The sequence below is a fragment of the Ochotona princeps genome, chromosome 4 (genome assembly GCF_030435755.1).
Source record: "Ochotona princeps isolate mOchPri1 chromosome 4, mOchPri1.hap1, whole genome shotgun sequence".
In the NCBI taxonomy this organism is placed as follows: domain Eukaryota; kingdom Metazoa; phylum Chordata; class Mammalia; order Lagomorpha; family Ochotonidae; genus Ochotona; species Ochotona princeps.
Window position 1 is genome coordinate 75,978,632 of NC_080835.1, and position 19,953 is coordinate 75,998,584.

At 48.3% G+C, this 19,953-nt stretch overlaps 1 protein-coding gene across 5 annotated transcripts in view; it reads right to left on the bottom strand.

The window, feature by feature from the left end:
- TTC12 (tetratricopeptide repeat domain 12) overlaps positions 1-19,953 on the bottom strand; it is a 42,780-nt gene that overhangs the window by 4,051 nt on the left and 18,776 nt on the right. For 4 of the 5 annotated variants that reach the window (XM_058663899.1, XM_058663903.1, XM_058663904.1 and 1 more), the window contains 11 exons: positions 16,205-16,276; positions 14,526-14,586; positions 13,917-14,105; positions 12,728-12,797; positions 11,143-11,231; positions 8,813-8,981; positions 4,429-4,521; positions 3,737-3,797; positions 2,948-3,085; positions 2,480-2,578; positions 1,955-2,023 (listed from right to left, as the gene is read on the bottom strand). In XM_058663899.1, coding sequence (XP_058519882.1) covers positions 1,955-2,023; positions 2,480-2,578; positions 2,948-3,085; positions 3,737-3,797; positions 4,429-4,521; positions 8,813-8,981; positions 11,143-11,231; positions 12,728-12,797; positions 13,917-14,105; positions 14,526-14,586; positions 16,205-16,276 — 1,110 coding nt within the window. The remainder of the gene's footprint in view (positions 1-1,954; positions 2,024-2,479; positions 2,579-2,947; positions 3,086-3,736; positions 3,798-4,428; positions 4,522-8,812; positions 8,982-11,142; positions 11,232-12,727; positions 12,798-13,916; positions 14,106-14,525; positions 14,587-16,204; positions 16,277-19,953) is intronic. The other variant, XM_058663902.1, reaches the window with a different exon arrangement.

Genomic DNA, 19,953 nt, shown 5'->3' on the forward strand with positions numbered 1-19,953 from the left:
AGCAACCAGCAACTGGCTCAGTGCTGAGAAGGGACATTTTGCCTATGGGGGTGTCTCTCCTGGGGTGCTGGCCCTTCCTAGGTGAGACTGAACTTCCCAGATTGTTCCTCTGCATTGTTCAGCATTCCTTTTTCTCATTACCATTCTGATTCTGTGTCTTCTTTTTCTTCTACTCTCTGGCAGATTTCACTTACTTAACAGCAAGCTGTTACTACTGCATGCCCACAAATACTCTGGATCTTTCTTAGGATACAAGTGAGAGCTAGGATTTTTTTTTTCTCCTGTTTTCTTTTTATCCTCTCTTGGTCTTTCTTTTTTTATGTGTGTGCTGACCATTTAGGAAAAAACAATAATAATAATAAAAAAAATAAACCAGTAAGAATGCAGTTTCATGCTTAGTTTGTTGACCAGAAAGTTGAAAAATGGCATCCCTATGTGCTAGAAGGCAAAAATCTTTTCTCTGACTTTTTGGCTCCTTTCGGGGAAGGATGCTGGGATTCCACACTTGGGGACACTCGCCTGCCTACTGGGTGTGGCTCCTTCCTGCCCACCACTCCACCCCTCTGCCACACCTCACACTCCCGCCTTCTGCTGTTCTTGGCATTTTGAAACCTTTACCCCTGCTAGGTCCTGCAGGGCAAATCTGTTAACACACTGACCATGCTCCATATTCACTACATGAAGGCACCAGCAGCCCTGCCTCATTCATTACCACACACATTCATGGTACCTAAGTTACGTACCTCTGCCCAGGCCTGTTTTTATATAAGCATATTGGAAAGGGGTAGCTCCCAACACAGGGTATTGGATTACCTCAGCATCTTTTGGAAACCCTGGGACCCAAACCCTGGGATCCTCCAAGGGCTGCTCTACGAGACCTGCCCCAGATGAGGCCATGACTTGTTCCCGAAGTTTAGGGCCCAGCCCTAGTAGGGGGAAAGTCAGGGGTCATCACTAAGGTGAATGAGAAACCTGTGGTAGGACAACAACTGACAGCTCCTGGACTCATGGTCGTGTTTCTCTCCCTGGTGTTGGGTACAAAGCATGGGCCTCTCTCAGATTCTTTACTCAAATGTCAGAGGCACAGTAAAGAACCCATCCCAGCACATAACTCCACAGGGACAGAGACCATCACACACAAACAACCCCAGGATCCTGGGCTTCAAATCACTGCACTAGCCTTTTTGATTACAAAAAAAAAAAAAAAAAAGAAAGAAAAAAAAAGGTGGGTGGGGTTAGAGATTCTAAATATGAAAACTCTGGCATGTCCAATTTGTATAGGATATCTTTTTTTTTCCCTAAAAATTTGCTTGACTGAGATGGAAGGAGAATGGGGGTGGGAGGTGGTGTGGCTCAGCAAATAAGAGAGATGAGAGAGTGCTCTTCCATCTGCTGGTTCACTCCCCAGACACTTGAGAACAGCCAGGGCTAAACCAAGATGAAGCTGGGAGTCATGAACTCAACTGGGTCTCTCACATGGGTGGCAGGGACCCAACTGCTTAAGACATCATGGTTGCTTATGGGATTCTGCATTAGCAGAAGCCTGGAGTCACCAACAGAGCTAGGACCCTAAGCCAGGCACTTGATATAACAGGTGGGCGCCCCTTGTGGCATCTTACCTACTGTGCCATATACCTGTCCCTGCGCAGGCTAACCTGAAATAGGACAAGTCAGATGGATTGTACTGTGTAAGTGATTTATATTCCAAACCACCCAAGAGGAGGATTCTAAATTCAGGTTCCTGGACTCTACGGGGGTCCACAGATGGGCACTAAGTGTGTGTGTGGGGAGATTATTAAGTGTGAAGTTGCAGGAGACATATGAACATGAATCCAAGGAGGATGGCCACACTGTGACCTGGAGAGTCAGCTGCCTCTCAAAGGTCAGGATCCAGTGATGCTGGAGGAAGAACAAGAACATGTGAGGTGACCCTGGACTTCCCCACAGGACTCACCGTCAGGATACCTCCATCCTGGCTCTTCAGGAGTGACAGGCACTGCGTGCTCACCTCTGCGGCCCACGACTGCACCCATGGGATGGGGGAGAAGCAGAGGTTACTTTCCCAACCAGTTCAATCCAGAACTTTCCAAGAGAACTGACAGCTCCCTTTTTCTGGCCAGTACCACGTTCCACCCTGATTTCCCTCTCAGTAGCTTCTTCCATGGCTCCTCCCTACAGCTGTCTGCCCTGGCTTCAGGGGGCTCCCCTGTTCAGGCTTTGTGAAAGTGTCCTCTGGGATACCATCAGTCTGGGCCACCTGGACACAAGGCTGAGTGGCTCATGTCACCCTCAGCAGAGCCCAGCGGCAGTTTTCCTCCCTCCTACCACACCCTCACCATTCCCACAGTTGGTGTCTGAGGTCACAGGCTTCTGGTCTCTTTGGTGCACACAGAAGTCATGTGGTGGGCATGAGTGGGGTTTGTGTACCAGGTATGTAGGCTGTCCCTTGGTCCCTGGGAGAGGGACCAGAATGGCATACCTCTGAGACATAGGGGGTCTGAAGACACAAGTTCATCATGAGTCCCAGGAGCATGTATGTGACTTCTCGGAACCTGGATTCACCCTCCTCACACTTGGCCTTGGGAAGCAAAAACAAAGTGACTGTAGAACTTCCCAACATGCAGCTGTAGCCATCTGTGGTCAAGCCCTCCTTTAAACAAGGGTTTGGGAGGTACACCCATACCCTGAATGGTCAACATTGTGCATCTAAGTGATGCTGGGAGACTGTGAGCTAGTGGTGATCTAGAGGAGCTGGCAGCCCTGCCATGACCTTGAACTTGGCCTGGTTCTGGTTTCAGCCTTCAGAGCAAGCTCCTGAAATGCATGATAGCACTCTCCTTGACTCCTCAGGGTGGATACTACTTGGGTCTGGAGGGCTCTTTTAGGGAAAGCCTCTGAGGCCAGCAACCCCACAGAAACAGCATTTTTGGAAAAGCCAGAATGTTACCAGGAGACCCAAGCAGGCATCCCCAAATTCTTCACAGGCTACCATGTGTCTTCGGGTGGCGGGCTCAGCGCTGATGTTTCCCAGGATGGCGAGACACTGGCAGAGTGCCGTGGGGTTGGCTGTCCTGGGATCATGCTTCTACAGGGAAAGCAAACACATGTGTGGCAGTAATGTCCAGAGCTGCCCCAGCTCACCCCATAGCCTAGGGACACAGAGGAGTATTGCTACAGTCAGGCTGACAATGAGGATGTGGGCATGGCAGGGGTGCCTTGGCCTGGCGTTTGATCCTAGCGCCTCCACCACCCAGCTGGGAGGACCTGGGCAAGTCCCTTCTCTTCCCGGAGCCTCTGTTCCCACCCTGTGAAACATGCAGAGGGCTGCAGGGATACCCTGTGAGGGCCTCTGATATGTCTGTGGCTCATGAGGCACACCAGGGAGGCACGCCAGGGAGAGGCCCCTCCTCCTTGCCTCATCGCTCAAACTGCCATACCTGTCCTCCTGGCACAGATGACTTATGCTCAGGATGGATAAGACTGAGGAGTGGACAGAGCACCAATGGGGATGGGCAGGCTCCCTCTACCTTCACCTGAGAGGCTGTCTGCATCCAGCTTTCTGACCCGCTCAGCCAACCCTGGCCGGATGCCACTTGTACCTGTCCCAATCCTGGTTGCTGTAGAAACTGTAAATTCTGGCTATGAGTAAGTGATCAATCAGCCCCCAAGACAGGGAGAATTTGGAAGGGTAAGTCTCCAGCGCTGTCACAGGAGGACATGTGGGGGCTTTGCTCACCAGGATGCTTGTGAGTGCAGGCAGGACCCCTGGAAGGTTGACCCGCAACCAGTCTTGGAGTCTGCAGAGCAAACAGTAGCCAGGATTTACTTCAACAGAGCACACCTGTGGTGTGAAGGTAGCATCTTGGGTGTGTGTCAATCACAAACTCTGGGCCTGTGGGCCGGTCTATGAGGCTAGTTCACTGGGAACACGAACAAATGTCACTGGCAGAGCTGTCCCTTGACGTTAAGTAGATCGGAAGAGGCAGCTCTCTCAAGCTATAGCTGCTGGAATCCCCAGGTTGTGATAGAGCTGACTTCAACACCTTCCCTTGCCATACAGTATGTGTGCAAGAAAGATACTCAGGCAAGCCTTGTCCTTGCTACAGACATATACGCAGGCCTGGCCGTACACATGGCTCAGCATGCCCCTGCGGCTGCCCCATTATCCCAGCTCAGGTGGGCCCCTGCCTGTCAGTGAGCACAGTGGCTCTCTCTTGTGACTGATCAGTTCCAAACAGAATACTCTTTATAAAAGTGTGATTTTTTAAAAATCTCAATAGTTATAGAAAAGGAAGACCTTTAAGTCTCTTTCCCAGCACATACAGTTAAGACATAATGGGACAGAGAGAGGTATTTACTCACAATGCCATACACTGCACCTGTTTCAAGTTGAGGAGGAAGAAGCAATCCCTAGGAAAAAATAATTACCTTTCCTCTAGGGCCAGTTCTGTAAGCAGTCTGGTAGCATTGGTGGCTTTCTTATCTGGGAAATCCAGAAATGATACCAGGGCTTCCAATAACCTGCAAAGACCAATAACAACCTCAGAGGGGTTTGCCCTGTCCAGGCAGCATCCCCGACAGGGGGACCATGCAAGGAACTTGGGAAAGGGTGGGTATCTGTGTGAGGCAGGTTGCATGGAGGGACTAGCCATACCCTCCAAGAAAATCCAGCTCTAGCTCCTTGTTAACCAGAGGGGACAGACACGTCCTGGGATCTGGCTCCAACCCTTAATGGAACTCCCCAGGGGACTAGAAACTCTTACCCAAAGCTTATTGACCAAACCAAACAACAGCTTGGTAAGAGTCTCCAGTGCTCTGCCATGTGGCTCTGGCTCAGTTAAGTTCAATAACATAGATGACATCTATCTAGCATGTTTACTTACTTGCTGCTGACTATAGCAGCAGGGCAGTGTTGGGGGCGGAGGCAATCATAAGATGGGTGATGGAATAAAGATTTAGCAAGATTCGGGCAGGCTGATGAATGTTTCAGATGACACTGAATGGGCTACAGCACCAAGATTTCCACATACAGCTGAAGACCCTGTGTGTAACACACTTGGGAGAGCTGCTTCAAAGACTGGTCTACATGAACAAGATTTTTAAGGATCTTTAGTTAATGGCAAACACAGTCTGAGCATGCTGCTCAGGTCTGCTGTGGCTGCCGAAAATTGCTAACACCACCTGTCCTGATATGCTTGTGGCACCAGGATGGTGGAGGGAAGAGGAGTCTGTTCACTCCAGGTCTTTGCTACACTCCAGGTCCTCCATAGTGCTATGGGTTTGCAGGTGCCATGACATGCTGCCTGTCAGAAAACCCCTCTGGGGGTACAGTGGAGGCTGGCTGGGGGATGGGAAGGAAGGAGGCAGGGAATCCCACCAGGGGAAAGCTGTGACTGTCCAGCCAAGGAAGGTCAAAGGGCTGAGCCAAGCCAGCAGTTGACAAGGAGGCACTCCCTGGGACCCTGGAGCAAGGATCAGACAGCAGAGGAGAATTGAGAGAGAGTGATGGTGGAAGTAGGGGATGGGCAGTGCCAAGGAGTGGGGACCAGCAAGGCATCAAAGTGTGGGTATGGTCAGTTCCCAGCCTGTGGTTTAGGTGGGGGAGAAAGACAGCCCCTGAAAAGACTCGCAGCTCAGGCAGAGTCTGAGGCTTTTGAAGCTTGCGGACACAGAGGGGCAGATGCACTGGCAAAGAGTATTCCTACCAAATGCAGAGGAGGAGATGGCAAGGGTGGGACCCCGGGGTTCCCAACTTGGAAGGGTGACAGCACACGGTGGGCATAAGAGGAAACCAAGAAGGGCAAGCCTGGAGGGAGGAGGGCTGGAAGGAGGATGTCCTCATAGCTGTGGCTATGGTTTCAAGAGCAGAGAGCAGTGGCCCCAAACAGCACAGGACAGTCACATGGTGGGAAACAAGCAGAGAAAGAGTCTGTGGACTTGGACATTTGGGAGGACAGCCTTGAACTAGCCACACCAAGTGAATGGCATCCATTTAGCTGGGAAGGTTCTGGACGAGATGGCTGTCTTCTGAGCTAACACACTGAAAAGTGGGGAGACCTTGTGCCTCGTCTCTGCCTGCAGTAGCCTGGACCTGGTCTCTGTGTAGGGAGGCAGAATTGCTCCAGATGGCATGAGGCAGGCAGTATGGGTTCAGTGAAGGCTCTGAAAGTGGATAGAGAAAGACCCCGGGCTTATCAGTTCTCTTATTGTTCGTCCTAAATCCAATAGAAGGCAAATGTCATGAAAACACTGGCTCCTTCCCTGGCCCACGTCGTCTGTGAGGTCTGGGGAGCTTCAAGCATTTGCAAATGCCTGACACCCTCGGGGGCTTCCTCTGTGCTATTGTTGGCAGCACCAGTGTGCTCTACAGATTCCTCCCTTGCCAGTTTAAATCTGTTGCTTTTATTTTGCTCAAGGACGAATGCCAATGAACAGGAACAGCATGGTAGGTGAGACAATGGTACATGGTTTTGAAGCTCCCTCAGCCTGTGACACAGCACACACCCTTTCTGGGCTCGACACCTCAAAGAGACACCATGTGTGCCTTGGATCCTACAAAGGAGTCCTGTCTGACCAGCAACTTCACTGTCACCTCAGCTGAAGGCCTTGAACATCATGTCCTGCCAAGAGAAAATGACTACAAAACATTACCTGTCCATACCATGTATCCGGTATGGTACTGGTTTGTTTTCCCCCTACTGTAGCCCATGTGTTTTGCAGGCCAACCCTGCTAACATTCCTGCTTCTCTTTCTACAGCACCAGGTCCTATCACGGAAGCTGCCACCACTCTGTGCCCCAGGGTTGGCAGAATAAACAATTCTGGCCAAGGAGATAGAAATAGCAGCCTTCCTTGACAAAAAGGACAGACGCAACTGCTGCCAACCTGTCTCCAAGGAGGATGGGAGGCTTGGGGGTCACACACAGGGAAGGTCAAGAGCACAGACCTGGCTTTGACAAGCCAGGCTCTGTGTCACACACTTTTAGTCAAGTGTTGAGCATGACGCAACAGAGCATTTTTTTTTAATCTGACATAGTTGCCATCAACCCTCCCCATCCCTGCCACCCCTCACACAACACAAGTCTGCGATGCAGATAGGATCCTGGGACCCATCCAGGCTGAATGACTTTGCTGAGACAAATAAGTAAAAAGAGACATGTGGAGGACTTGGATCAGGACTGTTTCGATTCAAACACTCAGTGTTTTTTATAAGGCGATACTGGCTATGTGCCATCCCTCCCCAGCCCAGTCATTCCTCCAACCTCCCCCAGGAGGACAAACGTTTTGAGAGGAACATGATATACGTGTAATGGGAGACATGGGACTGTGTGCCTCGGATCACTTCATCTCATCCAAGAGAATCCATTCCGTCTCTTCACAGTGTAACTGAAGACGGACATTAGCTGAGACAACCGGGCATAAAAGCAATCAGTGGAGTCTTTCTTGGCTGTTTATAGGGTAGGAAGGTGTTCATAAATGTCATTCTCCAAGACACTAGGAAATTCAAATCGAAATCCAAGCAATTCAAAGATAGCTTTTGGGAAAAAAAACTTATAATAACCATACCTTCATTTACTCAAAGGGACAAAAATCAAATAAAGGCAAACATACGACGAAGGTACTGAGGAAATGACTTGCAAAGTCATTTCCAATGTGAAATGTGTTTTTGGAGAATTTAGTTCCACTGAAAACCCATCTGGCATGTGCACTGCATGGCAAGGGTGTGCCAAGGTCTTTCCTGAGGGCCACGGGGTAGAGGTGAAGAGGGGACAGAGTCACAGCCCAGGCTTAAAGCAGCCAGTGTATCCTTAACAGACACAAGCCCTCCTCATCACAGGGCAAGTGGCAGGAGAGCTCAGCATGGTGCAAGAAAGAGCTGACAGGGCTGAAGATTCGGCAACTCTTCTTGTGGGAGCAGGGAGTGGGAGCTTTGGCTCTAAGCCACAGGGCCCTGGGAGACAGCTGGGGGAGAGTCCCTTGGTTGCTTGTTGCAAGCTTCTATTGCCCCATCTGTGAAATGGACTCATAACGCCTACCACAATGCATGCCTTACGGGATGAGGAGATGTAAAACGAGGTAACAGTAGAAAACTCAGAAAGCTAACTTCTAGTTTTAGATAACGTGCAGAACATTTACAAAATGGCCTAGGAGAACTGCTGTTGCTTCTGTCAGGCTGAACCATGTGAGGCGACTGACATGCAACCCTTCTGGCAGAAAGATGGCAGTTGGACCTATTAAAACTAATAATTGAAAGACAAACTGAAAAAATATATAAAAGGGATATATAAACTAATAAAGAAAAAAAATTTTTTTTAATTGACCAAAAAAAGCACTGAGCAGGATCACCGCAGTTTGGGCAACTTTTCAAGGCATCTACTTGGTGGAGCAGCTTTCCACACCACAGCCCTAGAGATGTTTTGCTTATTTATCCAGAAAGGCTTTAAGGATATGCAAAAATAACAAAGTATTGTTTTAAACTGGAAAATAAAGAAAGAAAAGTAAGATCAGAGCTAGCAGTAAGGCCGAAAGGGCAGAGCAAGGGGCCTACTTAGCGGCTGGGTGCCAACGCTGGCTGTGGCAGTGCTGCTGTGGACCCCACAGTCTACAGGGCTTGTGTGGCAGAACTGTCCAAGGTACCGAGATCAGGCAGGAGCTGGACCATGGACTCCTGTGGATGCCGTGCCCCCTTCCATGGCTCTGCTATGGATCCACCTTCAGCCTGATGGCACCCACAGAGTGGACGCAAGCAGGCCGGAACTCAGACGGAGCTGACTTGAGTGGATGCAAGGAAGATAGCTCCAGCTGAGACTTACTGGGTCAGGTCGAGGTGGGAGATAATGAGGTCCCGTCCATTCCCCGTCTGTGCGATCTGTAGCAGCAGGGCCAGGCTCTGCTGTCGGATGACCAGGATTCTGGAGGCCAGGAAGGAGGGCAGCAGCCTGGCCCACTCTGGGTGTGACACAAGCAGACGTTGGTTTTCTTCTGCAAAACACAGGGGTTGTCTGACACAATAGGGTGGCAGTGAACTCAGATGTGTCTCCGTTGTCTTAATGGTGAGCCCCACTCTCCCCATTCTTTCAAGAGGCAGGACAATGGTTCTCTAGCCAGGCTGTTGGGTCTGTGGGAGTGAGAAAGCAGTCTTTGCCAGTTAATAATGCATGGGCCCTCAGTCTCCTCATCAGTAGAAAGGGCACGATGGCCTGCCTAAGAGAGTGGTTAGGAAGACTAAATGATTCATAGGTATAAACGAGCTATGTCTTTAATGTACAAAAGAGTACTTGGTGTTTGGGATCTGGTACAGGAACAAAGAGAAAGGGAATATCTTAATTGTGGGACATTTTTTACATCATCTGTCATCATCATCAAATGGTCAAAGTCACAACTGAATTCTGTCTTAGAACCTACTGTACCCCGAGAGAACATGTGCTCTATCCCGGATCATGAGATTTTCACATGCTTCATTTTCTGACCATCCACATGTGTGGGTTGGAAAGCAGGCAGGGACATGGGCTGGAGAATGGTTCTAGCTCTGAACAGAGTGGATCTCTAAGGGATGGGACCCATCACCCAGGGCTTTGTTATGCTGGGCCCTGCCCTGGTGCCAGAGGTCGGTTTACACAAAAGACTCAATGATCAAGAACACACACTAGGGTTCCTCTAGTACTAAAAGAGCCGAGGCAATGGGATCTGACTTGAAGCCAACATATGAAACCATGCTTTTAATTGAAAACGTTGTAGCTCAGTCCTAGAGCTACAACCTTATCCATGCAAAATAGGGGTCACTGATTTTCAAATTGCATAGATCTTTGTTGACTTGCCCAGTGTGTCTTTTTTTTTTTTATTGGAGGAGTTGCTTATTACAAACAGTGCAGAGGACATGGAAGCTAGATGAAGCTGCAAATAAAAGCCTTCCTCTCTAGCAGCACTGTTAGATTAGCACCAACTCCCTAGAGGTACTGGTGCTCAGTCCCGCAATGAATCATGGGAACACAGTTACCCATCCTGCCCTGTAACGACTTCTCTTCCCCACTCAACAACATATCACTGGCTTGTCTGCCCACTCTTACCTTCAAGCACTCCCTTGTGCTTTTAAAAAAAAAAATGGCTTGGTGTTTATGGAGCCAGATAGCAGGGTTTCATTAATCTGAGATAGAGTATTTATAATACAGACCATATATGCTGATATTTTTCAGATGTCAAAAAATAAGAACAACTCTTACGCTCCCCAAAGCCAAAATAAATGTGTTGCTACATTGGATCCAACAAGCCCTGCCTGCCTTGCGTCCCATAGTGCTATTTGCAACCCCCCAGGCCTGAGCTGCACAGGGGTCCTCACCCTAGTGGCTGGTCTTGGCAGCATTCCCTTCAAGAAACAGGTACCTGACTGTTTACCTTTCTAGGCTTGTTTTCTTAACATGTTGACTTCTATATTCTACTGAATCATGATAAACTATCATAGTGCTTTACAGTCGACATTTCACAGTATGCAAACCACATCCCCAAGCCCCAACCCTGACTCCCCACAGTGTCCCTGCAACAGCTGCCAACAGCCTCATTTTCAGTATTGGCATCTGAGGTCAAACCATTTCCCTGGTAAGAGGGAAATATTTTCAAAAAATATATTTAGACAGAAGTCACAAAAGCGAATGACAAAGACTGCACCAAGGACCTAATAAACACCAGGAGATGCTGAATAGAAAAGAACAGCAGTGTTACTATGGTAAATAAATTCCCTTTAGTACTTTTCTGTCTCAGTATTAGATGCTAATCAGTGTCTGAAAATGCTGGCAGTGACCATCGTTAAGTCTCATGATGCTAAAATAAGTTCTGTAGTCGGCAAAAGGGAACAACAGGAAGAGGGTAAGGGAGAGAGCTCACGTGAGGAGACCACCTATCACAGTGACCTTGACCACCACCCCGGGCAGCTCTCTATCACCTCCAATGACAGGCAGAGGAGGCAGCCACGAGGGTGCTGGAGGCATCCCGGCAACACTGGCTGGGATTTGATCTGTGTGCTTTTCCCAAGGGTCGGGTGCAGGTGTGTGATAATCCAAGCCTGGCCTGCGGGAAACATGGGGCCTGACTGTGGAAGTTCACGGCGACAGTACATTTCAGTGATTAACGGCTGGTCCCCTGGGCTCACCGTTTCCACTGCACACTGCTTGCCAGAGCTTAAGAACAGACACACAGGCTGTTTCTTCAATTGCATCCTTTTCTGCCACGAAAAAGCACCTGGAAACAGACAAGGTACAGTGAGATGAAGTCAGGAAAGCCCGTGAAATTTTGGTTGCTGTTGCCACATCTCTCCCCTGGACTTGCTGGATTTGGGTCTCAGACAGCAGTTTCACAAGTGCAATGCTACAGGTCGTTGGCATCGATGCACGGCCAGTCACTGAGCCCAGAGCTCTAGGTCAAGGATACACGCTGTGGCGGTCAGAGCCGCGCGGAGCTGTGCAGAGTCAGGAGCCCTGGGACTAACAAACTGCTACAGGGCACACCAATGCATGCTGGAGACTCCTGTCCACAGCAACTTCTGGAATCATTCCATGACAATTGAAATGTAAAACAAAATGAAAACAAATCTAGTAACCCTCCTATGATGTGGGACTTCCCTCAGATGAAATCACAGAAGGGCTTGGCCATGGCCCAGCTGCTATCACTTCCTGATGGGATGAATGCATTCAAAAAAGGAGGATAACAGACAGCATTGTTTGGGAGAAACCAGCAGCAGTGGTCATTCTCTGGCTGTGCAGGGCCCAGGAGGGCCCTAGGAAATGCGGCTCTTCCCTTGCCAATGCCCAGTGGTAAGCCTTGAGGCTCCAGAGTGCCCCTGAAACAGTCATCTGCTCCCGGAGGGAGCAGATTGAGGGGCGGGGACACAGCAGTGCTACTGCCAAAGATGTCGATGTCTGATTCCAGACAAAAATGGTTTTCTGGAGCTGGTGTTTATGGCATAGTGGGTTAAGCCACCACCTGTAATGTCATCATCCCATGTGGATGCCAGTTGGGATGGCTGCTCTATTTCCACTCTAGCTCTCTGCTAATGCACCTGAGAAAGTAACAGAGGATGGCCCAAGTGCTTGGGCCCTGCCACCCATGGAAAAACCTGGAAGAAGCTCCTGGCCAGGGCCATGCCCAGTCCTGGCTGATGTGGATATTTAGGGAATGAACCAATGGATGGAATGTGTCTCCATCTCTTTCTTCCTGTAACTTGGCCCTATATATATATAATATAGGGCCCTTAAGTATATATATGTATGTGTGTATATGTGTGTGTGTATATATATATATGATTAAGTATATATGTATGTGTGTGTATGTGTATACGTGTGTGTATATATATATATGTATATATATATATGACTTATTTAGTTTTATTGGAAAGTCAGATATACAGAGAGGAGAGATAAATAGGAAGATCTTTTATCCACTGAGTCACTCCCCAAATGGCCACAATGGTCAGAACTGAGCTAATCTGAAGCCAGGAGCCAGGAGCTTCCTCCAGTTCTCCCACATAGGTGCAGGGGCCCAAGGTTTTGGGCTGTCTTCCACTGCTTTCCCAGGGTGCAAGAAGGGAGTTGGATGGGAAGCAGGGCCACCAGCAAATGAACAGGCACCCATATGGGATCTTGGCGTGTGCAAGGCGAGGATTTTGGCCACTAGGCTACTGTGCCAGGCCCCATACATTTATTTTTAAATAATGGTTGTCTTCACAAATGCTCTCCTACCTTCTTAGGACCTCATTGTCACTGATGACACTGAATCCATTGTGAGTTCTGAATAACGTTTGTTCTGTGCCTGAAAGAAATTCACAGAAAACCACATCAGCCTGCTGCCCGGCCTGGCTGGTGCCTGGCTGCAGCCAAGCTGGCGGGCAATGAGAAATCCAGTATGGAATGGCAAGGTCACCAATATAGCAGTCTGGAAGAAACAAACATGTTTGTGTTCTGGAAGACAGAATTGTGGTCGGCCTCTCAGTGCTGCCATCAGAGGGGCTGTTGAGAGGCGAGTGGAGCCAGGTGGCCATCCGGGCGACCCACACAACCATCACTTGACAGTCTTAGCGAGCCTTCAGGGGCTACTTCACCTCCGAGAAGCACCAACACATTGCTTTTCTACAGATCTATTTTGAAGCTTGTTTCCAGGCTCCAGAGGGGAGCCCATCATCTCCAAAACCCGTGGAAGGGCCGTTGGCAGTGCGCTTTGGGTGTGCTAAAGGGGGATGTGAGACTCCATCCACCTGTATGAGCAGCATTCATTGGAGCAACAGTGAATATTAAAGCCTGGGCCCTCCATGTTTACTAGCACTGCTAAAAGGGTGACTTGTATTAGCAGCAAGAGAGCGGACTAGCGCTCTGTAACTGTTTTCAGGTCCTCAGTGACCTTTAAGTGTAATTAAGGCAAACCTTACCACTCAGCCTACACAATTCTGTCTTCCGCTTCTCTGCTGGGACAGAGGGTGGAGGAGGTATTTGAAGCACTGGGAAAGTCAAGGGCAGGGGATTGGAGGTGTGTTTATGTGGGGTCTGTGGCATACATGTCAAGGTTGAACATGTAGGATCTGAATGTTGAGAAAGCATAGATGGTGTGAGTGCACTGTGAGTGGGAAAGTGGTGTGTGTGTGTGTGTGTGTGTGTGAAATGAGTCAAGTGAGGAAAATGCTGGGTGTGTGCTGTGGTATAGGAAATGCAAGTCTATATATGCTGTGTGTTTCATGTTGTGTTGCGTGCTGGTGTTTACTGCATGTGTGTTGAGCAGGTGCATGCTCTGAGGAGAGGATTGAGCAGGGTGTGTTTCTCACACATCCCGTTAGCATCTGCAGGAGTGGATTTTCATTCCATAGTTATGAAAGGACAAGAGGGACCGTGCCCTGACACTGACAACACTCCTGAGTCCATTCGCACATGTTAGGCTTACAGCCTTGCATCATCTCAGTCAGGATCTCAATCCCCCCAGCATAGAACAGAGGCGTCTGGCCAGGCTTGGATAGGGTCACCAGGAGGTTCTTGGTGGACACGGCTGTGTTTCTTCCTGAGTCAAGATGTTCATGGGCTTCCTTCTCCTGAAGGTCTGCCTTTTCCCGAAGATCCACTTGGTGTAGGTATCCTGGCAAAACAACAAGAAAGAAAGGAAAACCAAACAATAACAAGCCAGCAACACCACACAAGAAACAATCATTTTTGCTTGCTTGCTTCTGTCTCTTTCTTCTGAGGATAGAAGGTTGAGCAGGACAAAGAATCAAAATAATTTTAGAGTGGGGTACAGCCCATGCCCAGAGTCTTAAACCATCCCATGGATTCAGGGTGCAGGTGTCTACAAGGTGCTGCAGGAGGGCCACACAAGAAAGGAGGGAGGGAGGCCCAGATTTGAATGCGAGGAGAAGGGCAGAGGAGCTGAGCAAGTGGCAAACAAGCGCACTGGGCTGTGTCATCAAGGCCAGTGGCAGAAAAGTGACAGAAGGCATCTTAAGGCAGCAGCCCAAAGAGAAATGCCATTCAAAGGAAGGACAGCAGTAGGGACACTCACCTTTCACCTGTGTCTGTAGCTTGGAGTTTATTTCTAAGATCTTCTGGTAGCATTCTCTAGACTGCAAGAAAAGAAATGAGGCTTGAGTAGTGGTTAGGAGGTGTCAGGGATTATGGGAAAGACACTGGGCATCACGGGGCTCAACGACGTCTTCATTATTTACTCCTTGGCTGCTCCTCCTGCAGTAGGTTTGGTGTGTGTGGAGTGCATCTGACATTTTATTTAGACTGCTTTGGTACTGTGAGGCAACAGGTATTATTTTGAAACCCCTTCTTAAAAAATAGTGCAGTCAGGGGTAGCCACCAGTGCTGAAAAATAGCCAGACCTAAATGTTCGTGGATCATGTCTGTCTGGGTCACGAATGACCAGAAGGTCAATGGAAACTCGAGACCGGATACTCGCTGAGAGAGAGAACACAGGGGCTGTCAGGTTTGCCCTCGAATAGCTGGGACAAAAAGCAAAGCAAGGGACAGAACTACTGAGTGAAACTCATGTGCTGTACATGTTAAATGAAATACAGCAATCAAGACAGACCATAAATTGCTTGATTTCATTTGTATGAAATGTCCAGTATAGGCAAAGGTGTAGAGACAGAAAGATAAAATAAGTCACCTGAGCTTGAGGCAACAATGCAAAATCACTACTAGAATATATTATGGTAATGGTTGTCCAACTCTGTGACTATTTAACAACCACTGAATTGTATGCTTTCCACAGGTATACAATTGTGTTTGGATAGCCTGTGACTTCTGGTTGAAAGCTGTCATTAGCATGGATATATAGCACTGTGGTGTGTATAAGCTCATAAAAACATACATTCCTATGCATATAGGTATGCACAAGTACACATACAAGTGGCCTTCAAAAAGCTCATGGAAAAAACTGTTATTAAAGAGCTATGTATGGTTTGCAAAAGACTTTCCCTTCAGAATAATAGCCAATGTAAACTTTTTCTATAACCTTGTATATAAAGGGGCTACAAAAGCTCAGTGAAAATGGAATTAAAAGATGACGTGAATTATCCATAAACTCTTTGCATCCTCTTCATGCCTGCATGGTTGCTTTTGGGTGATGAGGTTGCAAGAAAATTCAGTTGTCTCTTTTTGCTTAGGATTTTACGGTAGCAGAGAATGTTCCCGATGTGATCCCCACAGCTGGCAGAGTTGGATTAGTTCAAACCTAACACTCTTCCTAACTCCGGGATCTTACATTGTACTTTGGAGAACACTAAAAGGTGCACTAATGTTTCCGTGTCAATGGGACTGGGATTGTCCCCCAGAACAGTGAGGAGTATGGTTCTGGGATTGGCTAAGAACTTACCATGCAGGGGTCCGGCGGCATCGCCTAGCAGCTAAAGTCCTTGCCTTGAACGCCCCGGGATCCCATGTGGGCGCCGGTTCTAATCCCGGCAGCTCCACTTCCCATCCAGCTCCCTGCATGTGGCCTGTGAAAGCAGTCGAGGATGGCCCAGAGCACTGGGACCCTGCACCCGTATGGGAGACCCGGAGGAGGTTCCAGGTTCCCGGCGTCGGATCGGCGAGCACCAGCCGTTGCGTTCACTTGGGGAGTGAATTATCTGTCTCTTCCTCTCTGTCTCTCCTCTCTGTATATCTGACTTTGTAATTAAAAATAAATAAATCTTTAAAAAAATACATAAACATTAAAAAAAAAGACCTTACCGTGCTGTAGTTCTTCAGGGCCAAGTGGGCTTTTCCCATGAGGAAGTATGCTTTTGTGCATTTGTCATCACACTACATGAAAGAGAATGACTGATCAGACATTTCAGGAGATCTGAAGCTCTTAGTCACTTTTCTAGCCACTTGGCTGACTCAGCCAAGGCAGAGCTACAGTTCTCAGAATGGCTATCAGGGCTCACCATTCCAACCTTTCCATATATCTGTGAACCAAACTAATTGATGCCTGTAAGGAGCCTGGGTGCACATGTTAGCTTTCCAGCAAATTAATGCTACCTGCCATTTTTCATTTCCTTTTAATGGGACTCTATTAGCAAGCAAACTTGAGAACTGCAGTTGAGGAGAGCTTTTGACATTGGTCAAACATCATAGTCACCTGGGACACTCACAGAGCTCCAGCCCAGGCTGCACCCCACACCAATGAGTGCCCTCTGGGCTGAAGCCAAGGCATACACAATTTAGCAAGCTTTCCAGGTGACAAGTAACTGCAGGTCCCTTGGAGAACCATTGGTTTATTAGAAGGAAGAACTGAGTTTGGGAAAAGACAAGAGGCCACCATTGTATCTCATGGGTGGATGGGAAAGTCTCCCTCCACCTGCCCCGCTGGCAACACACACACCCCCAAAAACCATAACATGCATACTGGGAACTTGCATGTCATTTAAGATCAGGATGGTTGCCTGCTTCAGAACAACAGAACTGAAACTTGTGACTGAGAATGTCCCGTGCCTGCGTGCACCTGTGAGGATAGCCCCCCCAGAGAATGGTTTAGCACAGACACAGCAACTAAAATCTAAAACATGCACTTAGCTCACACATACTGAAGCTCCTTTGTGGGCAAGCATTATTCTGGGTCAGATGCTCTTTGGGGTTTGATAGTCAGAGGTTGGGAGTTGGAGCTCTGGAGTCTACAATGACCCCGGGTGGATCCTCCCTGGGCTGCTCATCAGCCGTGGGACGCTGACCAAGCCACTGAACTTCCCTAGTGCCTGAGAGTGAGGGAACTAACAGCCTCTCTCAGGTGGTTGTGGGGGACTGAAGTGCCAGGTAATGCATTACTAGCTGCTGTTGCTGCACTCACAACAACAATCCCCTTCGGAGCAAAAAATCTGTAAATAGCTGAGTAATAACGGAAGAGGGAACAATGGTCATTGGAGAAGGCTTTACAGGTGCATTGATGAGAGGGCAGCAGTAGCCATGATTATCATGGCAGACATTCAGTCTGTGCCACATGTGGGCCCTGTGCCAGGCAGTTCAGCTGAATGATCTCATGAAAGACTTACAAGCACTCTAGGAAGTAGATGCAATTATAATCATCATTGCACAGAGAAAAGACCTGGAGTCAGAGAGGGGCAAGGTCACCCAGATAGTACAGTTTAAAATCTGTCCTTTAGCCCCAGGAATGGAGGGTTAAAAACATCAATCTCCTTCAGAGAAGTGATACACTACAAAATATAGAAATGCTCTGGCAAAATACTAGAAAGGTTGGTATTCAATAAAAAGAAATCTACTCCAAATAGATGTCATCCAAATCAGTGCATGCAGAAAAGGAGTTTGGGCTGGATCTGAAATGATGTGGAGAACTAAAGAACTAAAGAGAAGAGGATGGAGGCAGAAGGAGCTGAGCAAAGTCCTGAGGCGGAAGAGAACTGGGAGTTTCCAGGACAGTCCAGCCTGGACTTTCCAGGACTGAGAGCATGTGCCAGGTGGAGGGAGCTTGGGGTAGAGAGGTGAACCTGACCTGACTCTACAGGGAGGAGCTGGATTCCAGGCCACCTGTGTATGCACAGGTGACCAGAGCAGCAAAAGGCAGGGAGATGATGAGACCAGAGCCTCACTGAGGGCTGATGTCTGAGGTCCTGGCGATAATGGGAGGGAAGCAAGTGCAGAGCTGTGTTGAAAGAGGAGCTGATCACCCCTGACTACTAACCATTGATAGGGTGAAGGAGGATGTGACGCCTAAACTGGGAAGACATAGAGGTTGGGGCAGGCAGAGGGGAAGGTGAGTGGGGAGATGGAGACTCAGCTTCCTGAGTTTCGGGTGATGCCCACGCAAATGAAAACCTGCAGGAAGTGACTGCAAGGCAGCCCTGGCACCAAGGTCTTGGGGTGGGAGGGACTGGGTCAGCAGGTCTGTGCGCCATTTACAGAAATGAAAGCTGAACCCAGGAGAGACAACCACAGATTTGGGGGAGTACCATGCCTTCTGAGAGACGAACAAATCAGAGAAGCATGGGCTGGGATTGTGGAGCAGAGGTTAAACTGCTAGTTGCCACACTAGCAACCCATATCAGAGTGCCGGTTCCAGCCCCAGATATTCCTTTTCCAATCCAGCTTCCTACTGATGCACCTAGGAAGGCACCAAAAGATGGCCCATGTACCTGGGAGATCCAGATGAAATTCTGATCTCCTGGCTTGTATCTGGCACCAACCTGGCTGTTGAGGTCTTTGGAAAGTGAATCAGCACACAGAAAGCCTATTTATCACTATGTCTCTCCATTTCATATAAATCCTAAATAAATCAACAAATAAAAGTAGATCATCTTTTCTTAAAATATTTATTTATTTGTTTGAACGTTACAAGAGAGGGAGAGACACAGGGAGAACTTTCTTCTGTTGATTCACTCTTAAATGCCATAACGGCTGGGGTTGGACCAAGACAAAGCCAGGAACTTCATTGGGATACAGGATCCCAAGTATCCGGGCCATCTGCTGCTGCTTTCATGGTGCATCAGCAGGGAGCTGCATCGGAAAGCGGTGCATCTGAGGCTCGAACTTGTGCCTATAGGGATGCCAGCATCACAGACAGCAGCTTAACCCACTGTGCCATGGTGTCAACCCCAAACAAATCATCCTATAAGCAAAGAAATTAAAAGGGCAGAGAGCAGTGGGTGAACCCTGGTAAAATCATGGCATAAAGGAACAGCTTCTTTGAAGGAGTCCTGTCTTAAAAGGAAGACAGATTACCTTGTGCAGCAGGTGTCCTGCTAGAAAAGAGATGATTCTGGTCCAAATTGAGGTTGGCCCGAGGACTACATCCCAACTGCCAAGGAGAACACGGGGATTTGGAGTGCCTTTGGAGGCCAAGAACTCTGAGGTCACCCACCCCCGTTTGGTTCTACCACATGGGATGGAAGAAGCCCAAATCCTGCCTTGCAGGATCCAAGGTTATCGGAACGACAACCAGGAGCCCTGAGCGGTCCGCAGAAACAGAACAGTAAATTTCCTTTGGGACTAGGGAGAGGAGCTTTCTCTTGTCCTTGCCTGGTTCCGACTTTGGGTCCACACCCTCTCTCTTAATGACCATCAGGATCGCTCCAGAAACCCCTCAAAACAAACAAACAAATAAACAAAAAAAGAAACTAGAATAGATAGACAGAGAACAACAAGGAAAGCTTAGAAACAGACAGGAAACGGTCAGCAGGGATGCACTTATAACTCACTGGGTGGGACACAAAGATTAGTTACTCATCATTGGGGTATTGAAGATTTCTCTGCACACCCCTCCTAAAACTGTTCACCTAAACTGTTGACATATGTCATGTTAGAGTTATCGAGTTAGACTACCCGAAAAACAGCCAGGTTCAGCAAAATTATGATTCAACACTATAAAATGCTAAAGATTATAATGAAAATAGACATGAGACAGCTGAATAGCAATCTATAGCCATTTTAAGGTGTATAGAACCCGGTTAAATATAAACTAATAAATGAAATGCCTTATCTTCTTTGAC